This window comes from Triturus cristatus, chromosome 6 (assembly GCF_964204655.1).
Source record: "Triturus cristatus chromosome 6, aTriCri1.1, whole genome shotgun sequence".
In the NCBI taxonomy this organism is placed as follows: Eukaryota; Metazoa; Chordata; class Amphibia; order Caudata; family Salamandridae; genus Triturus; species Triturus cristatus.
In genome coordinates this window covers 509,074,151-509,097,504 of record NC_140589.1, presented here as the reverse complement: position 1 = coordinate 509,097,504, position 23,354 = coordinate 509,074,151, and the positions used below count along the sequence as shown (strand labels likewise).

The 23,354-nt window shown below is 42.4% G+C and overlaps 1 protein-coding gene across 1 annotated transcript in view; it reads right to left on the bottom strand.

Annotated features, from left to right (window-relative positions):
• The window catches only part of OGFRL1 (opioid growth factor receptor like 1), a 164,063-nt gene extending 155,280 nt beyond the window's left edge, over positions 1-8,783 (bottom strand). Inside the window, exon 1 of the mRNA XM_085610924.1 lies at positions 8,439-8,783. Within this exon, the coding sequence (XP_085467050.1) occupies positions 8,439-8,645 (207 nt within the window). The 5' untranslated portion in view covers positions 8,646-8,783. The remainder of the gene's footprint in view (positions 1-8,438) is intronic.
• Between the last annotated feature and the right edge of the window lie 14,571 nt (positions 8,784-23,354).

The window sequence follows — 23,354 nt, the reverse complement described above, 5'->3', positions numbered from 1 at the left end:
CCCTAGGAGTTGAGTTGAAAATGTATCTATACCCCAAGTCTGTTATAAGACATGCATCTCCCCCATTTTTGTAACCTTGTTTGTATGTATTTTCATAGTAATCTCTTTCAACAGATAATGTATTAATTGTTGTGATGATAATGTTGAGGCTTTTTATGTTCTTCATGCTCTTTTTACTTTAGGTGAGGTAGGGCGTACCATACCCCATGTCAATTACAGAGGGTGATGAAAACACTTCTAGACCTCAGGCACGGGCTACAGAACTGTACATAACTGCAAAGTGTTTTCAATTTGTCATACTGCGTACGTATTACCAATTAAATATATTTGGCATGATCTCCATCCTTCGTACTTTTTTCACTTGTCAATTGACCAGTACTTTGCGATTATTCTTATCATAGCATGTGTGTCCAATTACCGTATGCTATGAAGAACCATTATGACCGGCATTGAATCCGTGCCCTTTTCCCCCCTTGTTTTTTAACGCTATGATCACACTTGCTTAATATTCCTAAAAGATCCTATTGGCTTTTGTTTTGACAGTTTGTTTGGACATTCCTTTTATTTTTTCTTGAGTACCACGCGAAACACAGGGTAGGTCCCTCCAACAGTCTTTTTTGGGAGACACTCTTTTTTTATATGTTCACTGATCCAGAGGTTTTAAGAGGACTCTAAAAGTCTGGAGTTTTATATACTCTATACACTTTACTATTCTTTAACTGTGACCACTCATTTTTCTGGACATTTGCTTTTGGGCATATTTCTATCAGTGGTGTACACTATTTGGATGTTCAGGCTATTTTCTTGACTATTTGCACTGTGTTTCTTTACCTATGAGGTGTATCTACTTTCTGGCACCGTGCCCACACTTGGTTTCAATTTATCACTCTCTATCATTAACATGGGAATTTGGATTTTTTATTAAAGATATCTTTTTATATAACATGGAATGTGCTCTTTAAGGAGATTGTACATTCTTGTTTATGTAACATCAAGATTGACATATTTTATGATATTTACATATACATTTCCTAATAACGTCTTTTATGACATTATGTTGCAGCCCTGAAAAGGTCCCTCAGGATGAAAACACATGTTGGCAGTATGGATATTGTCAAATCAAATATGTATACTTATATGTGCAATCTTTATATTTGTGTTGAACTTTTTTTTATAACTGTGTGCTATCTCAGTACTCTGGTGTCTTCCTTGTATTAAGAATACATCTTTTTATCCTTAGGATCATAGGATTTCCACCATGCTTGTTCCATCTTTTTTTGCTCATGTAGGTGGTTATCAAACCAAGCGGCAGGCAGTTTCTTTTAAGGCTTGGCCACTATTTGAGGAATAGGAGTGTCAAGCACCAAAAAAATCCAGGAATTAGTGCTAGTCACTGGTTCTTCTATATTATTGTCCACAACCAGTATATCGCGCTGTAACAAATTACAAACAATTGGCTTCATTCAATTTATCAAACACACGAAAGGTGATGGGAGAATGCTTGCAAAAAGTCTAACCACGGGCAATCATTCAGGGTAGCATAACAATGCATCGTTATTTAGCCCACGATGCCAGCTCAGATTTGACCCAGTTATGTTCAAATCAGTCTTGACCCTATTCAATTAGGACCAGTCCAGCCTGAAGTACCAAGCCAGGTCCTCTCTGAACCAAAACACAAGCAACCCAAGACCGGTTTTGCCCTGATTAAGGCTCTTCAGTCGGTTTTAGCTTGGCTTCAGTAGCACTGTGGACAAGGGACCAATGTCTGGGCACACCCTTGGCCACATTGGGTTGTACATCAAACACACACAAGGTGGATGCTTGCAAAAAGTCTAACCAATGACAATCGTTCAGGGTAGCATTCCAAACTATCATTCTTTTGCCCCCAATGCCACCTCAGATTAGACCCCGCCATATGCAAATCAGCATTTACCCTGCTCCAATAAGAACAGCCCAGCCCGAACTACCAAGCCCGGTCCGTTAATGAACCAAAGCACAGGCAACGCAATACCAGTTCAGCCCTGATTTGGGCTCTTCAGTTGGGCTTAGCTTGGTTCCAGTGACAAGGTGAGCAAGCAAGAGACCCACATCTGGACTTACCCTTTGCCATTTAGGGTGGTACATCAAAACACACAAAAGTTGTTGGGGGGGGGAGGGGGGGGGGGATTTTTGCAACAAGTCATCATTTATACCATTGTCTACTGATCCGCAGTCTACAATTCATCCGAGGTGGTAAGGGCTCTACCACGATTGCCGGAGGGACTGCAAAGTGACTGGTCCAAGCTAATGTGAAGAGGGGATGCACACTCGGGCCATTACATCGGAGAGAACAGGATCCAACAGAACCTGTTGAATGCCTAGGACCTTTAACAAACTGGGTCAGCTGAATGGCTTCCAGATCTTTAACTAAATTTACTATGTGACTCAAATTCTCAGAATCAACATATAAATTAAACTCTCCAATTATATTTAAATATGCTGATCCCATCACATATGGTAAGATATTTCTGACTGCAAATCTGTTTAGCAAGATGCAAACTCTCCTTTCAATCTTTTCTCCTCCTCTGCCTGACCCTGACTTTGCTGAATCATTCCGTAACTTTATTGTGTAAATAATTCATAAGCATCCACTGTGATCATCTATAGCAGCCTTAATGTCTGGTTTAACCATCTTGACAATGGCATCGAAAAATGTACTATCCCATATGTGAATGCTATAGGCCTCATATCTACTCACTCAAGCACACATATCTTGAATGCCATTTACTCAGATCCTTTGAGAAGAAATCTAGTAACCTCACCCATTTCTCTGGCGTGACCACGCCAGCATTCTCACTCTTCGTTAGCTGCACGCCATACGCAAGGTCAGCATCACCAGTTACTAAACTGGACACCTTCTTCCAGCACAGGTAGTAGCAATGTCACTCCAGTATGGAGGACTTTCTGAACTATTGGACTCTTACTCTAAAACACCATCACCCAAATGGAACATATACCATCAACAATTGGATCTCAGTGTCCACAACTCATTGGTATTGCTTAAGCTCCTCAATATCAAATAGGGAATGAATCACTTGACCTGAGTAACCAGGGTTTGCAATGTGTTTAGATAAAATTCCCTCATTCACGTGTATAGGTCTGCGGCTGTATATCTTGGTTCTCCGCCAAGTTTAAAAACGTGACAGCATCATCATATGGCTTATTTTTGTATGCTTACCCCCATCCGGAGGATGAACCACTGGTTATTGCAGTAGTGATCAGAAACAAGTGAATTTATGGTGCTCTGGTGAAGTGGATTAAAAGACTTCATATGTCCTAGACAAAATTTGAATTGGTCCGGAATAGAGGTGAGTAAAAACAGTGTGGTGCGTAAGAAGACGGATTAGCAGTCTAACGCACTCTTAGTGTCCAAAATAGGTTGACATGTTTCAGCCCTTGCGGTCGCCCTTGTGGGTCGGTGGGGGCTTTCTTCAGGACCTCAAAAATGTGATGGTAGCTATGTCAATTGATATAGCTGCCTAAGTAAACGATTTATAGTTCACTCTTCTTTGGGAAGGTCACATGGTACCTGTTTAGTTGAAAGAAGGGGCGGGGGGGGAGAAAATCATAAAAGACATTCGTTTTGTATATTTGTTGACTTTCTGATAATAGTGCGTGCTGTCTTTAGTAATGCATATGTGTGTTTGTAATCCACTATGAGAAGAAAAGAAGAAAAAGTAACTAAAAAATGGCAATTCTTTATCACGGGAGAAGGAATAAAGAGAAAAAGTGGGGACTGACTAGCCAACTAGGGCTGATCTTGTTTGGAACTGTTTATACAACACATAGTGATGTGACATCGGTAGTTATGTTAAGGATGTTGGTACAAGTCAATTGTACAAAACATAAATTTGGTAAGTATCCAATTCCAAAATCTTAGTAATTAGTATGGTCCCTATGGGGTTTTATGCACTCGAGGGCACATAGCTATATACTACACTGTTTTTATTCACCTCTATTCCGGACCAATTAAACTTTTGTCTAGGACATATGAGGTCTTGTAATCCACTTCACCAGAGCACCATAAATTCACTTGTTTCTGATCACTACTGCAATAACCAGTGGTTCATCCTCTGGACAGAGGTAAGCATACAAAAATAAGCCCTATGATGATGCTGTCACGTTTTTAAACTTGGCGCAGAACCAAGATATACAGCCACTGACCTATACACGTGAATGAGGGCTTTTATCTAAACACATTGCAAACCCTGGTTACTCAGGTCAAGTGATTCATTCCCTATTTGATATTGAGCATTTCTTCAAGGAAGCTGAATGGATCACAACCTCTTCCTTCTCCCCCCACTTGATTAATCGTATCGCTTAAGCTCCAACCTCACATCAGATGTTCTAAATACTACATTAGCTTTACTAAGAATTACATTCGAGTGTAAACAGAAGAGCTTTAACTCAGACAATAAGACCCTTTCCATCAAATGCCAGAAGTGCTTCAGAACCTGCAACAGTTTTGCCAATGCCACAGAGTGATGAATTATGACAACTGTTAAGTATTATTAAAAGTATTCATTAAGAGACTTTCTATTACTAGATTTCCTGGGAGATACAGGGGTTTCCTTGCTTTGTTTTCCTTCACATACACAAACAGTTCTACACTTACTCACAAGCTACATAACACAGAAACAATAGCACTACAAATGTTCTCGGCATTCTACAGCATAAAAAATGAAGGGGCATGGAGCTAGATGTATGACAGCTTTTAGCATTCGCAACTGGAAAATCGGGCTGTTTGCGACTGCTTAATAGCCTTTTCACATGTAATAACCCTATTTTGTGAGTTGGTAAATTATTACTGACTCGCAAAATAGGGTTTGCGAGTTGCAATTAGGAAGTGGTGTTCCAAGGGAGTTTCTTCCGAATAGCGAGTCGCAGGGGGGTGTAGGATTGCTTTGTGACCGGAATGTGGTTGCAAAACAATTGCAGCTTAAGCCTACTTCAAGTAGGTGGTAACCCATTCGCAAACAAGAAGGGGTCCCTAGAGCAACCATTTACCTTTTCTAATGGTAGTGAAAAGTTTTTTAAGAGAAAGTAATGGTCCCAAGGACCACTGCCTACTCTTAAAAAATCTAACAGAAACGTTTCATTTTTCTTTTTGAAATGCAACCCATTTCCCTTTAAGGAAAATGGGCTGTATTTCCAAAAAAAAAAAAAAAGGTTGCTTTATTCAAAAGAAAACACAGACGTACCTGGTGGTCTGCTGTCCCCAGCAAACCACCATCCCAAGTGTGATTGCCCATTCCCAAAGGGTCGCAAAATGTGACCTGCCTCATCAATATTGATGAGGCAGGTCAATTGCGACGCCATTGGGACTCGCTAATGTGTCTGAGACACATTAGTACATTTAATTTGAAAGTCTCCAATTGCAAGTTGCAAAAATCGCAATTAGAGACTTGCAAAATGAAATGGTCGTAGATCTGGGGCCTAATCACAAACTACATTTTGTAGTAGGTTTGGTATACCATAATAGTACTACCGGCATACTAATAAATGCGATTTACAAGCCTACATGCAGCTGTCAATGTCCGGGCCTCTACTATGTTTTCTCTGCTCCCTGTCTGCAGAGATGTCTGAACACTTGGGTATACATTTTAGTAGTAAATGTGGCATGGACGGGAGAGTGGCTGGAAAATGGAGAAATACCTTTCAACCACTGGTTCCGCTGCAACACTCTCCCATAAAAAATAACAGAAGCAGGGACTTAAGATAGGACCACTTAGGAAATAATGTTAAAATATTTTAATTTATTTAAACGTTAAAAAATATTTACATTGATTGTAATATTTAAAATGTAAATATACATTCAAATATAAATTGTAACATTTTCATTTTTTAAATATTTTAATTACCTTTTTTAATTTACAAATAAATGTAACTCTCTTAAAAAAATGACATTATTTTGAAGTTATTACATACATAACGTTTAGTACCCTTTAATGCATAACAAATAAAAACAATTTACTTTAGGTGTATTGTCTTTAAAACAAATCTTTAAAAACAATTTTAATACACTTAATTAAATTCAATATTTAATTCAAAATTAAGTTAACAGTGCTGTAAAATCGATTTGTAAAATTTTTACTACTTTTAAATTATATATAGAATTGAAATTAAGATTAGATGTAAAAAAACAATATATATTATTATTATTTATTTAAACTTTAACCCCTTCGCTGCGGCGGGAATTCCGCCGCAGCGCTGGGGGGGGGGGGTTTGGGGGCAGCGCGGTGGCGCTGTGCTCATGACGGAGCCACTCCGTCATGAGCCACGGTTAAGCTGTGCTCATGACTCCGCCCACTGCGCTAATCGCCCGCACAGGCGGGGAATCAGCGCAGCGTGGGAGGAGCGGCCGCCAACGGCCGCGGCATGACGGAACCACTCCGTCATGAGCACACGGCGACCGTGGCTCATGACGGAGTGGTTCCATCATGAGCAGGGGAGGGGTAATAAACAAAATCCTTACTTGCACTTTACCACTGGGAGATATCTGCCCGACTACAGTGGCTTCCTCCAAGTGTGTGGAATGTTAAATACTGTCTAAAGTCACTACTAGTAGCAACTTTAAGTGTGCATGTGATGTTTTAACCGACTCCCTTATATTTTTGAGTAACTTTACACTCAGAAATGGTGAACACCCAAAAGTGGTAAAGTTACTCAGAGGTATAAGAGTAAATAAACTTACATGTACTGATTTACTCACATGTAAGTTTACCTTTTCAAATAGCCCCCTAAGTGTTGAAGAAATAATCAAAACAATATGCTGTAATCCAGGCAAAATGGAAATTGTGGTGCTGATCATGGTTCTCAGAATAGTCTTATCTTTGTAGTAGTACTCTCCGAGACTATAGAACTCCAGGAGGCTCAGTCTGTTTTTCGCTTTTGATTGTTGTTTTCGTAACTGTCCATTCACATAAGTACTTTCCGTGTAAATTTGGATATGGGCACCAAAAAATGATCAATAGATACAGTCAGTCATTTTGCTGAACAATGGTGTTACAAGAATGCCAGAGTACATCTTTGACTTTTATGGAGGCACAAAACGTGAAGCATTTTACCACTTCTTATCCTAGGCCCTAGTCTCATATAATGCAAAAGCAACTGTTTGTCCTGTAAGCACTGCTTTGATGAAACCAAATATTTGCAAAGGAAAAGTCTAGTCTACTGAGTATTTGCCAAAATGCAGATGTTTTAATGACAAGACATGGCAAACAATGTAGTTATAATACACTAACACAGTACTTTCAAATGCTTCTTAGTGCCCTGAACTCAGGGCACCTTCAATATTGGCACTGTACTTCAGCATTCGATAGTACACGATTGTAAAATTATCTTAGGCTACCACAACACCACCACATAAGTCAACCATTTGCAAACTGCTGCTTTTTAACTCAATGATTCAGAGCAAATACGCCAACTGGGAATTTTGCAATATCCAACTCCCCATCCAAAGTTGTAGTAGCGCTGACGTAATTCACAAAGCTGCAAACTAAACTGTGCAATGAAATTCATGCATGCTGTAAATAAAGGTGCAGGCAGTGATGCCAGATCAGGGGGCACTCAGGCACGTACTGCTGTGTCACTTTAACTTTTAAATACACCGCCCATGTACAGAAAGTACTGCAAACATACAGCAGTGACCCCACATGAGAGGCATGGGAGGCTGATGATTTCAGTTCTCTTACGAACCTGTGACAGGTATATGCTGCTAATTGGCCTTCATTAGTGTTGTTCTAGCCATTTGGGCGAAAAGATCACTCAGCATGAATGACCTTCTGGACTCCGTGGCCAAGTACTTCAGGTGGAAGAATGAAGGCAACCCATTAGAAGGGCTTGGGAGCTAAAATTCCTTGGTGCAAAGATACTTCAGGAGCCCGGTCAGCACATCCTCAGGAATCATGATGATTCCTCAACATCTAGGTACTAGAGTAGGGGAGTGCTGAGAACCCATGATCACCTGTGTTGTTCTACTCTTGTAGGTGTAGACAATTGCTCAGGTCGAATGCACTTTAGCCGTAGCAATGTATATAATCCTTTAGCAAACAGGGTGCTGGTGACCCCCCAGTACTCTCAGGCGACCTTTGCACACCATATAATGCCAAATATAGAAATACATTTTCTTACACGGTAGTAGTGATGATTCATAAGCACCTGTAGTCTTAAAATAAGGGGTGTTGAAAAATACTCGACACCAATGTACTTCAATTGTTAGGGTGCTGCTGTTCTCTCAGCACCAATGTACAACAGTTGCAAGCCCGTTTACAATCCTCTAGCACCTACCCATACAGTCTTATTCTGTGGACTCTAGGATCAGAGACTACTGTGTTCACAATGATGGCCAGCGTCTGAGGTGGATAAGTTTACCATAGCGATGTCTACGGTGTGCTTACCTGTTCAGAGCCAACCTCTGCCTCTGCGCCCTCTTTCTGCTCCTTCCCCTGCGGGTCACCGTCTTCTTCCTGCTCAGTGCAAAGCTGCTTCTTCTCGCTGTCTAGTTCCTCTGAGTCTTCGCCTCCCGAGTCTGTCTCCCAGGTGGAGTCGCACTCCTCCAGGGCGGTGGGCTCCTTCTGGCTGACCCCTCCGAAGAGGTTTCCCATTTAACCCCCGTGCTGCGGCTGCTGCGGCAGGGGAGGCGGCAGAGGAGCAGTGGTGCAGCGGCAGCAGCAGGAAGTGTTCTCTGCTGGCCCAAGCAGTCAGCGCAGCAAGAACTACTCTGCTGCCTGAGGTTTGTTGAAAAAGCAAGCTCCACCTGTTTCTCAAAAGAAGATCGAATCAAGTCCAGCCCACATAACGTCAAAATATATTTACTAAAGTGAAAACGGAACAATCTTTTAGTACGACGTTTCTCTCTTGTATTGCATGCAGTGGTGGTCTAAAGTGTTTAAAAAAACAAGAATGGGAAGTCTGACTCTGATTCCTGCATTAAAAAAAACAGATTCTTCACCGGCCTTCAGATGGCAGGGACCTATCATCTTGTATGACTCGGATTATGCACTGCCACTAACCTGCTCCTGCAAGCAAGTGCACAACATTTTTGTCACGCTTTTTCTGCCTGCCATAGCGCCTTCTCTCTGCTCCTGAATGGTATGGACACAACTTATATTCAATTTCGAATTTCCCATCCTGCAGCAGCACACTTGCAATTCCCATACACGCCTTAATAGAAGTCAATGGGACAAATACATCATCCCGATTTATTTTTTAAATCTCCAACTTTCCTCTTCCAAATTGTTGGCATGTATGCTCTGAATACAATGGGGGCTTGGGCAGTGACTTGAACAAAATAATCAGTAGCTATATTGTTGGCCTTTCACATCCAGGTAACTGCATATACACTATGTAGTGTGTGACACACCTTAACTGAAAAATAAATTCAAGCTAAATGTTTCTGTAGGAAATGTATATTTCAGGCAGAAAACTCCGTTGGTTGATGTGACTACTTCAAAATTAATAGGTGTAAATGTTGGGTCAACATAGTTGCCACGTTCTCAAAGTGCTTTTACGTGACAGTTCCACTTTTACACTGTGCTTATTTGTATATTTTATTTAATGCGATTTTATATAGCACGAACATTACCCGAAGGTGTCAGAGCGCTTTACAAAAGAACCAGTTGCGTTACATAAGGATTTAGGATTACATGAGTTACATAAGAGATACAAACAGAAACATTTTGCAAATGTACAAGTTGTAAAGTCACTCAAGGAAGAGATACAAACAGAAGAGAAAAAAATAATAATAATAATTGCAAATGTACAAGATGTAAAGTCACACAAGGAAGAGATACAAACAGATAAACTCTAAAAACACATAGGAATGGTAGTAAGTACAAAGGTCTACTACATATACTAGTGATTATAGTTCTAAATATACAAATAGAAAATCACTCAGGATTACATTTTAACAGCGATTAGGCTTGGACAATTATATATTACATATTTACATATATATATATATTCACTGAAAAAACCATAGGTTTCAGGGACGTTATACTTAGTTGGACATTTCACTCGTACAAAACCAGAGAAATTCGTCCGTTATAGTTAGTAGAGCTAACTGTAACTCGCACCCCCGCAATGCACTGCTGATGACGTCACATATTACATCACTCATGACATGGTCAGTGACATCACTGATGACATCACTGACATCTCAAATGACATCACTGATGACATCATCCATGTGATAATCTGATGCACCTCCTCACACCCTAATATAACCTTTGATACACCCACTCTAAAATACAGACTACCATTTTCAAAACCATAGACACACCAATACCAGTTACTACATACACACTCACTGATTCTTAAGTCTACACACACATCCACTCATTCACCCATACAGCAACTCATACATGCAGTCACTGATCAATACAGCACTATCATATGCACTCATACACCCATACATACACTCATCCATAGACTTACTCACACACCTCCTCAGTCATGCAAAGAATCAATAACACCCATTTACTCACCTATGCAGTTATACACAGACCACCTCACTTATTTATACAAATACTAACACATACTTACTCTCTTACACAATCACTAATACAAGCAGACACTCATCCATACAGCCACTCTCATAATCACTCACTCCCACCTATAGTCATTTATATACCCCAACACTTACATATACTGCCTTTCACATATGTAGTTACTCACACATATACCACTGGGACATCCATTCACTCACCAGCACACCCATACACACACTCACCCACCCATACAGCCCTTCACAGATCCACTCTTGAACCCATACACCCAGGAAATCACCCATTCACACATCTCTGCACAGAGTCATCTACCCCCCACCCACTCACAAAGACACTCAGGCACCCATACAGATACTCAGACAACCAATCAATAACCCATATAGACAGTCATGTAGCTACTCACCAACCCATGCAGCCACTTATACACCAACTGACAGACTGATAGAGACATTCACACAGTTTACTCACTAACCCATGCATTCAGTAAGATGCGCTTAATCAGTCACTTATACAATCAGTCACGCACCTACTCAATCATCCATTCAGACACTTATACACCCACTCATTCTTCAATACACCTTGATATATATATATATATATATATATATATATATATATATATATATATATATATATCATGTGCTGAGTATCAAGGTATCCTATTTAAGGAAGTAATGTGAAAGGTCATGTTGTCATGTGAACAAGGCTCAATTGGAGCCGAAACGTTATGGCGACTAACCAGCGAAAAAGCTAATAAATATTTGCACTCAAGGAACTGGTCCGTGTCTGTACTTTCAGGAGCAGGAGCCACGAGAAGGCAGTTCCTACTGAAAAGCGGAATCGAAGGATATATATATATATATATATATATATTCACTTAAAAAACCATAGGTTTCACACGTTATAGTTAGCTGGACATTTCACTCGTGAAAAACCATTGAAATTCCCCCGTTATAGTTAGTGCAGGCAACTATAACTCACGCGACCGCAATCCTCTGCTGATGATGTCAGATATTACATCACTGTATTTAGACACTTATTTACCCATGTCTTCTTCCATTAATTTTTAGCTTTACATATATTACAAATATTTTTTTTTCAGAAAGACACATATGTCATCATTGATGTAATATCTGACATCATCAGCAGAGGATTGCGGTCGCGTGAGTTATAGTTGCCTGCACTAACTATAACGGGGGAATTTCAATGGTTTTTCACGAGTGAAATGTCCAGCTAACTATAACATGTGTGAAACCTATGGTTTTTTAAGTGAATTTGCAAGGTTTTTTAAATGCTAATTCCTAACTATAACGTGTGTGAAACCTATGGTTTTTTCAGTGAATTTGTACGTTTTTTTAAATGCTAAGTTATGTATTTATTTATTTTTTTTAAGTTTTTTCACCGTGCGCGTACCGTACGCGCACGGTGCGCTTCGCACACCGTGCGCGCCGTGGGTGCTTGGTGCGCTGGCGCACCAAGCGCCCATGATGCGTTGTTTGTGCCGTGCGCGTACGGCGCGCGCACCCCGCGATTTTTCGCAAAAAAAAATATTAATTTATTTACCCTTGGGGGCCCTTCAGTGACCCCCTGACAAAGGCTAGGGGGTCAGGACCTGTCCATCCTGCCCCCTTCTCACGTTTTCCCCCTTTGTTTTTCATTGCCTCAGACTGCGAGAGACAAAATGGCGGCTGACACTTCCTGATTTCGACCGATTCGAATGTTTACTGACATCTAACAACCAATCGGAATTGCGCACGGTGCGCGCCTATAGATATATATATGCTTTTAACTGCAATTTTCTCAGGAACTAATGAACAGATTTACACCAGACCTGCAAAAGGCACATCCCTGAACTGAGGACTACCTCTCTGCCAAATTTCAAGTAATTCTGTTCAGCCGTTCGGGCTGTAGCTTGGACTAAAGGTCCTATGGAAAAATGCATGGGGAAAACGCGTTTTGGGACCCCCCCTTTTTCTCAGCCCCCGCTTGACGAATCCCCCCGAGACTTTCAGGGAAGGAGCGGAGCAGAGCGCCCCACCTATTTTGAAAATTTCGCGAGGATTCGTCAATCGGCGCCAAAATTATTCCAAATAGAATGTTGCGGATTTCCTATGGAAACACGGTCCTAACTATAACTATCTACTGGCGACCGCCAGTAGATAATATATATATATATATATATATATATATATATATATATATATATATATATATATATATTCAATGAAAAAACCATAGGTTTCAGGGCTGTTATAGTTAGCTGGACATTTCACTCGTACAAAACCATTGAAATTCCTCCAATATAGTTAGTTCTGCTAACTATAACTCGCGTGCCCGCAATCCACTGCTGAGGATGTCACATATTACATCATTCATGACATGGTCAGTGACATCACTGATGACATCTCAAATAACATCACTGATGACATCATCCAGTGAATGTGCTTTGGTTCGTTATTTAAATATGTATTATATATATAGCAATCTGCATTGAAGACTAAGTGGATATATAAATATCTGGATTGAGGATTTAGTAGCAGTGTGGTAGACTGTCTACTTGACTAATTTATAGTGTCTCACTAAATATATTGGATAGTGACTAAACTGTGTGAATATCTGTATCACTTTGTCAGTTGTTGTGTAAACTGCTGCACCAGTTGGTTACTAGCTACGTGAAAGTCTATATTAGTTATTGATTAGTTCACTGAGTATTTGTATGGGAGAGTGAATGTGTGTGTGGTTTGGTGGGGGGTCTGTGACTGCCCAAAGATGTGTGAGTAGTTGATTCAGTAGGTATATGAGTTTAAGACTGCATGTTATAACAGTTGTTTGGGTGAGTGAATATCTTTATGGGTGTGGCGATGAGCAAATATATCTCTCAATGGTACATGTCCAACAAACTAGAAAAATAAAAGGCTGTGTATGTGACAGTTGTTGTATATAAATAAGTATACATAAGACTCAGTGGTTGTATGAGTGACTATATGGATAACTGTATACTTGTAATAGTGATTTTATAACACACTAAGTATGAGTTACTATCTATATGAATAAATGAAGTGGTGTTTGTATAAGTGTGTAGCTGACTAAATGTAAGTATGATCCATTGTTTGCATAAGTGAGTAGGATGACTGCATAAGTGAATAGGATGTGTGCTGGTGTGTAATGTCGATATAGGTGTATAAGTATATTTGATATTGATCATTGACAGCATGTATGAGTGAATCTATAGGTAAGTGATTAGATGAGTGTGTAGATCTAGTAATCACTGAGTGGGTTTTTAGAAACTTGTATTGGTGTGTCAATGGATTCAAATATGGTACTCTGTATTTTACAGTGACTGATGAAAGGTTATACTAGTGTATGATGAGGTGTATCTGATTGTCTCGTGGATGATGTCATCAGTGATGTCATTTGAGATGTCATCAGTGATGTCACTGACCATGTCATGAATGATGTAATATTTGACATCATCAGCAGTGGATTGCGGGCGCGCGAGTTATAGTTAGCAGAACTAACTATAACGGTGGAATTTCAATGCTTTTGTACGAGTGAAATGTCCAGCTAACTATAACAGCCCTGAAACCTATGGTTTTTTCAGTTAATTTCTAAAGTTTTTTAAATGCTAATTCCTAACTATAGCATGTCTGAAACCTATGTTTTTTTCAGAGAATTTCAAGGGTTTTTTAAATGATAACGTTTAAATGTAATAATAGTTATATGTATTTTTTTTATACTGATTTTCTTCAGTTTTTTAACTGTTTAGTTTTACATATTTTATTTTTTAAATTACATTATATATTTTTAATATAAATGGAAATAAAAATGTTTTTTAAAATACTGAAACTGAAATATTTTTATTTTAATACATTTGTATTAATTTCTTTATTGTTTTCTTTTCAATTTTTTTTTGGAGTTGCGCACCCAAAGCGTACCTTTCTCGATCACTACGCGGAACCTAGCCGCCATTTTAGAAATGTTGTGAAGGATCTGCGAGGGGTGTGCGACGGGTGCGTACTTTCTGAGATGTGCGCGATCGCTATGCGACCAGTACGCGACTCCAGCTCCCGCACATTTGCGACACATGCGCATTACTGTACGCGACACTCGCGCGCCTCCGCGTGCCGTCATATACTTGTTCGACGTGGTGATTACGTGACTCCCGCAAATTTTTTTTATGTTTAAAATGATATATATATATGTCTTTAATATACATATTAGGACAAGACATTATCTAAGCTATTCATAAAAATAATATTACTTTACTTGTAATAAACTTATATTACTTTTAAATGCAATTTCGCGAAGTCGCGTTGGGTGCGTGCTCCCTGTGCGCAGGGTGCGCGGACCCCATGTGACCTGAAAAAAAAGATTTGATTGGTTCATAACATTTCCCATTCTAACTATTGAAGGACCCCACCCATTTCCATCATTCTTCTTTGAGCTTCTTTGGAGAGTGATCTCTGAGCTTGGAAGAACCTATTCCCATTACTTTTTATTTGGTGTTTTTGAGAATAAAACCAACATCATGGCTTCAGGACAACAGCCACAGGACCAGAAGGAACATTTTTCAGAGGAAGAGTTTTTACCGGAAGCTCCACGCCCACAAAGGCCAGTATCGGTGGTGTGGAAGTTTTTCACCTTTCCGGAGGGGCAGAAGAAAGTGAACGCCACCAAAGTAACCTGCAAGATCTGTGAGCGTGTCTAGTGCCGAGGTAGTGCTGAGAAAAATACTCTTGCGGTACTGCTTCGATGTATAAGCACCTGAAGACTCCAGTGAATCTGGCTCGGGAGGAGCGCAGGAGAGCACAACAGAACCCTCCACCTGCAGTGCCTGGTACCTCTGGCAGTTCTACATCACCATCACCACCGGACATACGTCCTCAATTTGCTCTACTGAAGCAGCACTGTGTAAAGTGCAACAAACTAATATCCTATGGAGAGCAGTCTGTTGAAGCAGTGTGTGCGGCGCAACGAAATCATCGTTGTTAGACTTTTGTTTGCTTTTTTTTGTTGGGAATGGCTGTTAATTCCTGAAGTTTCCTGTTTTTTTTCGGGTTTTTTTCTTGAAAAAACACCAAAAATATAACAAAATCATTCATAAAAATACAAAAAACATATAAAAGAAAAAAAGAAGAAAAAAAAAGTTTTTCTCTGGTTAAAGAAAGAACTATATTTGTGTGTTAATGTGTGAAAGTATGTTTGAATGCATGTGTATAGCTTAATTGACTGAAAGAATGCATAGTAGTGTATGGTGAATGTATAAGTGCAGAACTATAAGTGTGTTGGTTAGTTAGGGGACTGCATGCATAGTGGATAGGGGTTTGAAGCAGCCCATGTGCTAAGGCCTGGCTCACTGCATGAGTACTTGGGTACTGACTGAATGATTAGAGTACTGCAAGGAGAGGGCCTGGGTGAATTTATAAGTGTTTGGGTTTTGGCGCAGTGAATGGATTAGTACATGGTGCTGAATGGGTCACTAGAGGAGTGCAAGGGGAGTGACAGCGTGTTTGCTGGAAGTGTATGGAAACTGACTGGAGAATTGAAGGTGTGAAAGACAAGTGTGTAGGTGGTTAGGAGACTGCATGCATAGTGGATAGGGGTTTGAAGCAGTCCATGTTCTAAGGCCTGGGTCACTGGATGAGTACTTGGGTACTGACTGAATGATTGAAGTACTGCAAGGAGAGTGCCTGGGTGAATTTATAAGTGTTTGGGTTTTGGCGCAGTGAATGGATTAGTACATGGTGCTGAATGGGTCACTGGAGGAGTGCAAGGGAAGTGACAGGGTGTTTGCTGGAAGTGTATGGATACTGACTGGAGAATTGAAGGTGTGAAAGACAAGTGTGTAGGTGGTTAGAAGACTGCATGCATAGTGGATAGGCGTTTGAAGCAGTCCATGTGCTAAGGCCTGGCTCACTGCATGAGTACTTGGGTACTGACTGAATGATTAGACTACTGCAAGGAGAGTGCCTGGGTGAATTTATAAGTGTTTGGGTTTTGGCGCAGTAAATGGATTAGTACATGGTGCTGAATGGATCAGTAGAGGAGTGCAAGGGAAGTGACAGGGTGTTTGCTGGAAGTGTATGGATACTGACTAGGGAATTGAAGGTGTGAAAGACAAGTGTGTAGGTGGTTAGAGGACTGCATGCAGAGTGGATAGGGGTTTGAAGCAGTCCATGTGCTAAGGCCTGGCTCACTGCATGAGTACTTGGGTACTGACTGAATGATTAGAGCACTGCAAGGAGAGTGCCTGGGTGAATTTATAAGTGGTTGGGTTTTGGCGCAGTGAATGGATTAGTACATGGTGCTGAATGGGTCACTAGAGGAGTGCAAGGGGAGTGACAGTGTGGTTGCTGGAGGTGTACGGATACTGACTAGGGAATTGAAGTTGTGAAAGACAAGTGTGTAGGTGGTTAGAGCACTGCATGCATAGTGGATAGGGGTTTGAAGCAGTCCATGTGCTAAGGCCGGGCTCACTGCATGAGTACTTGGGTACTGACTGAATGATTAGAGTACTGCAAGGAGAGTGCCAGGGTGCATTTATAAGTGTTTGGGTTTTGGCGCAGTGAATGGATTAGTACATGGTGCTGAATGCGTCACTAGAGGAGTGCAAGGGGAGTGACAGGGTGTTGGCTGGAAGTGTATGGATACTGACTGGGGAATTGAAGGTGTGAAAGACAAGTGTGTAGGTGGTTAGAGAACTGTATGCATAGTGGATAGGCGTTTGAAGCAGTCCCGGTGCTAAAGCCTGGCTCGCTGCATAAGTACTTGGGTACTGACTGCATGATTAGAGTACTGCAAGGAGAGTGCCTGGGTGAATTTATAAGTGGTTGGGTTTTGGCGCAGTGAATGGATTAGTACATTGTGCTGCATGGGTCACTGGAGGAGTGCAAGGGGAGTGACAGGGTGTTTGCTGGAGTGTATAGATTCTGACTGGGGAATTGAAGGTGTGAAAGACAAGTGTGTAGGTGGTTAGAGGACTGCATGCATAGTGGATAGGGGTTTGAAGCAGTCCATGTGCCAAGGCCTGGGTCACTGGATGACTACTTGGGTACTGACTGAATGATTAGAGTAGTGCAAGGAGAGTGCCTGGGTGAATTTATAAGTCTTTGGGTTTTGGCGCAGTGAATGGATTAGTACATGGTGCTGAATGTGTCATTGTGAATCTAGCCTTCCACCGTAAGACTACTCTGTTGGTACCTCATCTTTAAGCATTTTTAAACCAAAAGAAATTGTATTTTAAGCAGTTGCGTACTGTATAATTGCTGTTTGCACAGATTGAATTACCGTCTTTTACCATTGTCACTTGCACTTTACTTTGTTTTAAAACGCCATCTTTTGCCTACCTCTCTACCTCTGACGCCCTTTTCGATCGCATCCTCCCCGTTCCACCACGGGTGCTCCCTTTTGTTGTGGAGGGAGATCGTGGTGACATTTTTCCCATTTCCGGGCTAGAGGCGAGGGGAGGCGGGGCGCATCACGTGACCTTGGTCACCTGACTCTGGGTTTATTTGCATGCCAGCTGCTTCGCGCAGCGGACGCGCATTGTGAATCTAGCCTTCCACCGTAAGACTACTCTGTTGGTACCTCATCTTTAAGCATTTTTAAACCAAAAGAAATTGTATTTTAACCAGTTGCGTACTGTATAATTGCTGTTTGCACAGATTGAATTACCGTCTTTTACCATTGTCACTTGCACTTTACTTTGTTTTAAAACGCCATCTTTTGCCTACCTCTCTACCTCTGACGCCCTTTTCGATCGCATCCTCCCCGTTCCACCACGGGTGCTCCCGGTTGTTGTGGAGGGAGATCGCGGTGACATTTTTCCCATTTCTGGGCTAGAGGCGAGGGGAGACGGGGCGCATCACGTGACCTTGGTCACCTGACTCTGGGCTTATTTGCATGCCAGCTGCTTTGCGCAGCGGACGCGCATTGTGAATCTAGCCTTCCACCGTAAGACTACTCTGTTGGTACCTCATCTTTAAGCATTTTTAAACCAAAAGAAATTGTATTTTAACCAGTTGCGTACTGTATAATTGCTGTTTGCACAGATTGAATTACCGTCTTTTACCATTGTCACTTGCACTTTACTTTGTTTTAAAACGCCATCTTTTGCCTACCTCTCTACCTCTGACGCCCTTTTTGATCGCATCCTCCCCGTTCCACCACGGGTGCTCCCGGTTGTTGTGGAGGGAGATCGCGGTGACATTTTTCCCATTTCCGGGCTAGAGGCGAGGGGAGGCGGGGCGCATCACGTGACCTTGGTCACCTGACTCTGGGCTTATTTGCATGCCAGCTGCTTCGCGCAGCGGACGCGCATTGTGAATCTAGCCTTCCACCGTAAGACTACTCTGTTGGTACCTCATCTTTAAGCATTTTTAAACCAAAAGAAATTGTATTTTAACCAGTTGCGTACTGTAGAATTGCTGTTTGCACAGATTGAATTACCGTCTTTTACCATTGTCACTTGCACTTTACTTTGTTTTAAAATGCCATCTTTTGCCTACCTCTCTACCTCTGACGCCCTTTTCGATCGCATCCTCCCCGTTCCACCACGGGTGCTCTCGGTTGTTGTGGAGGGAGATCGCGGTGACATTTTTCCCATTTCCGGGCTAGAGGCGAGGGGAGGCGGGGCGCATCACGTGACCTTGGTCACCTGACTCTGGGCTTATTTGCATGCCAGCTGCTTTGCGCAGCGGACGCGCATTGTGAATCTAGCCTTCCACCGTAAGACTACTCTGTTGGTACCTCATCTTTAAGCATTTTTAAACCAAAAGAAATTGTATTTTAACCAGTTGCGTACTGTATAATTCCTGTTTGCACAGATTGAATTACCGTCTTTTACCATTGTCACTGGCACTTTACTTTGTTTTAAAACGCCATCTTTTGCCTACCTCTCTACCTCTGATGCCCTTTTCAATCGCATCCTCCCCGTTCCACCACGGGTGCTCCCGGTTGTTGTGGAGGGAGATCGCGGTGACATTTTTCCCATTTCCGGGCTAGAGGCGAGGGGAGGCGGGGCGCATCACGTGACCTTGGTCACCTTACTCTGGGCTTATTTGCATGCCAGCTGCTTCGCGCAGCGGACACGCGCAGCGGGCGCGTCAGCGGCGCGCCGAAGGCAAGCCCGTCTGCGCCTGTCCGCGCCCGACCGGGACCAGGGGCCATAAACCCTGGCCCTCACTCTTTACACGCACCGGTAAAACGAACGTTTACCCCAGAGCAATTGCTAGCCCTTCGTACTATTAAGAAGCCTGACTGCACCTACTGTTCAGTTATGAATGACACTACTGACACCTGTCAGGGATGCAATTTCTCTTTTACCTGCTGCTCCTCACGCAGGAATACCACGACAACCTTCTCTTTCCTTAGTGTGAATTGTCGCTCTCTTCCAAAACATAAACTTGACATCTTTGACCTCCTCCATGACATCAAGCCCGATGCCTTATTCCTCATGGAGACCTGGCTCCATGAGAGCTCAAGTCCAGATATTGTAGCGGCCTTACCTCCCAATTATGTCATTTCTAGGAGAGATAGACTGTTTTCTCCTGGTGGCGGCATCGCCATTATCCATAAAAATAAGTTCCAATGTAAATTTACTACGATTGACATTCCTCAATGTGAAGCCGCCCTATTCAAGCTAATCCTTACCCCCCACTTTACTTTCTCTGGCCTTCTTATTTATCGTCCTCCTGGACCGCCTAATTATTGGGCTACATCCTTTCCTGACTACCTCACCCTTCTGATCTTGAATGCTAACAACTTTTCAATGCTCGGAGACTTTAACTTGCATTTAGAAAATCTTGCTAATGCCACCTGCAGCAACTTTATTTCTGATCTTGCCGCTTTGAATATCTTTCTATGTAACTCAGGTCCTACTCACAGAGCTGGCCATCTCCTCGACCCCATTTTTTCTAACCTTTCTAGTCTTCACTGTGACCCAGCGCTACCTATTCACTGGTCTGACCACTTTTTATCTTCATTCACTATTCAAATTCCATCGACATCCATATCTCTACCTCATCCTCTGAAGACTGCCAAAAGAAATTGGAAAAAACTTGACATGAATGCTTTTAACAATGCCCTTCATCTGAACAGTCCTGTACCAGATTCAAATGTTGAATTCTTTTCCAATAATGTACACAACTGGATGTTAACTGCCATTAACTCTTGCCTCCCTTACACCCAAAATAAACTCACTAACCACCGCTCTCCGGCACCGTGGTTCAATGATGCTTTAAAAATTAAAAAGTCTAAATGTAAGTCACTGGAACGTAAATGGAGGAGAGACTATCTGCCAGAACTTAAAACAGCTTACATTGAATCAAAAAAACTTTACCACAAATTATGTAAATCTACCAAGGCTATATTTGTCTCAAACTCTATTTCCTCGGCTACAAATTGCTCTAAGACTCTTTTTAGCGTGGTCAAAAAGCTCGCCGGATCTGAAATCCTAGCTGTTCCTCCCCCTTTGGGAAGTGACCAATGCGAGGATCTTGCTCAATTCTTTGAACAAAAAATTGAGAAGATCCATCATGCTATTGAGAATTCTCAATCTGATAGCAGCCTTTTTAGTACACCATCTTCTGTCACTGCTCAGAACTCCCTACATTCAGATACCCAGGAACAGCCTGCTATTGAGTCACCGGTTGCGCTTACTACTATGGCTCCCTGTCTTGACACCTAGCCTCTTCTTAACATGGATTCCCTTAACCTAATCCTAAAAAAACTAAAATCCGGTTCACCCAACGACCCTCTACCCCCTCTATTCTCATACAACTAGATTCTTCTCATATGCATACTGTTCTAAATGTTCTTAATGCATCTCTCAACGAATCTGTAGTTCCGACTCTTTGGAAACACGCTATGGTGACTCCTTTACTGAAAAAGCCATCTGCTGATCCCCTCATTCTATCCAACTACCGCCGGATTTCTCTGTTGCCAATTTTTTCCAAGATTTTAGAGAAACACATTCATTCTCATTTTGCTCAGTTCGTCGAACAAAACAATATCTTTCACCCCTCCCAGTCCGGTTTCAGGCCCAATTTTTCCACGGAAACTACCCTCCTCGGCGTCACAGAGAAGATCCGCCACCATCTTGACTGTGGAGATACCGTAGCGCTTGTTTTACTTGATCTCAGCGCAGCGTTCGACACTATACTACATTCCACACTTATCAAAACCTTAAAAGCTATGGGCCTAGTAGGCTCTGCTCTCGACTGGATCGTCTCCTTTCTGAGTGGTCGCACTTTTCAAATTACTCAGCCACTCATAATTCTAGCATCCACCCTTCCCCTCACGGGGTCCCTCAGGGCTCCATACTTAGCCCTCTGCTCTTTAATCTTTATGTAAGACCTCTCGCAGATATAGCCGATCAAGCTGGTCTTACTCTTTTTTCCTATGCAGATGATTCTCAAATCATCTTCTCCCTTTTTCTTCTGATTCCTATTCTACATCTAACCTTCAACATGGCCTGTCTAACATCGCCGCAAGGATGGCCAAACACCCTCTTAAACTAAACAGTGACAAAACCGAGATCCTAATATTAGGCAAGGAGAAAGATCTCTGGGGTCCCTCTCATTGGCCTCCAGAGATGGGTAGCCCACCGACACCCTCTAGCCATGTACGTAACCTGGGCGTGTGCATTGACGACACTCTGTCCTGGCAACAACAAGCAGTTAGGGTCGCACAAGTTGGCCCCCAGGGGCCCTCAGGATTGAAGGCAAAGTATTTCCCCATCTTAAAACGCGCCACAGCGCATGTTTGCACAAGTCACCTCAGGCTCCATCCGCTCCCTTTACCACTGTGTAAACGCGCCCTGTGCCTGTTTTAATTTGGGAGATTAAGTCCCCTTGAATCCTGAGGGTCCCTAGGGTCAAACTAGCCCACTAGGTACCTCCAGTAAGCGCCACAGAGCTGCATTGCAGAGAGGTGTAAAAAGGGGCACGGCCTAGTCCACCTCTCTACAACACAGCGCAGTGGCGCTTACTGGAAGGTGGGCTAGTTGGCCCCCAGGGGCTCTCAGGATTGAAGGGGATTTATTTCCCCAACTTAAAACGCGCCACAGGGTGTGTTTGCACACGTCACCTCAGGCCTTGTCCCCTCCCTTCTCCACTGTGTAAACACGCCCTGTGGCCGTTTTAAGTTGGGAGATTAAGTCCTCTTGAATCCCGACGTTCCCTAGGGTTCAACTAGCCCACTAGGTACCTCCAGTAAGTGCCACAGAGCTGCGTTGCAGAGAGATGTAAAAAGGGGCACGGCCTAGACCACCTCTCTGCAACACTGCGCAGTGGCGCTTACTGGAAGCACTTGGTGGGCTAGTTGGCCCCCAGGGTCCCTCAGGATTGAAGGGGAATTATTTCCCCAACTTAAAACGCACCACAGGGTGTGTTTGCACATGTCACCTCAGGTCCGATCACCTCCCTTCACCATTGTGTAAACGCGCCATGTGGCCATTTTAATTTGGGAGATTGAGTCCCCTTGAATCCTGAGTGTCCCTAGGGTCCAACTAGCCCACTAGGTACCTCCAATAAGCGCCACATAGCTGCGTTGCAGAGAGGTGTAAAAAGGAGCACGGCCTAGACCACCTCTCTGCAACGCAGCGCAGTGGTGCTTACTGGAAGCACCTGGTGGGCTAGTTAGCCCCCCGGAGCCATCAGGATTGAAGGGGAATTATTTCCGCAACTTAAAACGCGCCACAGGGTGTGTTTGCACACGTCACCTCAGGCCCCGTCGCCTCCCTTCACCACTGTGTAAACACGTCCTGTGGCCGTTTTAAGTTGGGAGATTAAGTTCATTTAAATCCTG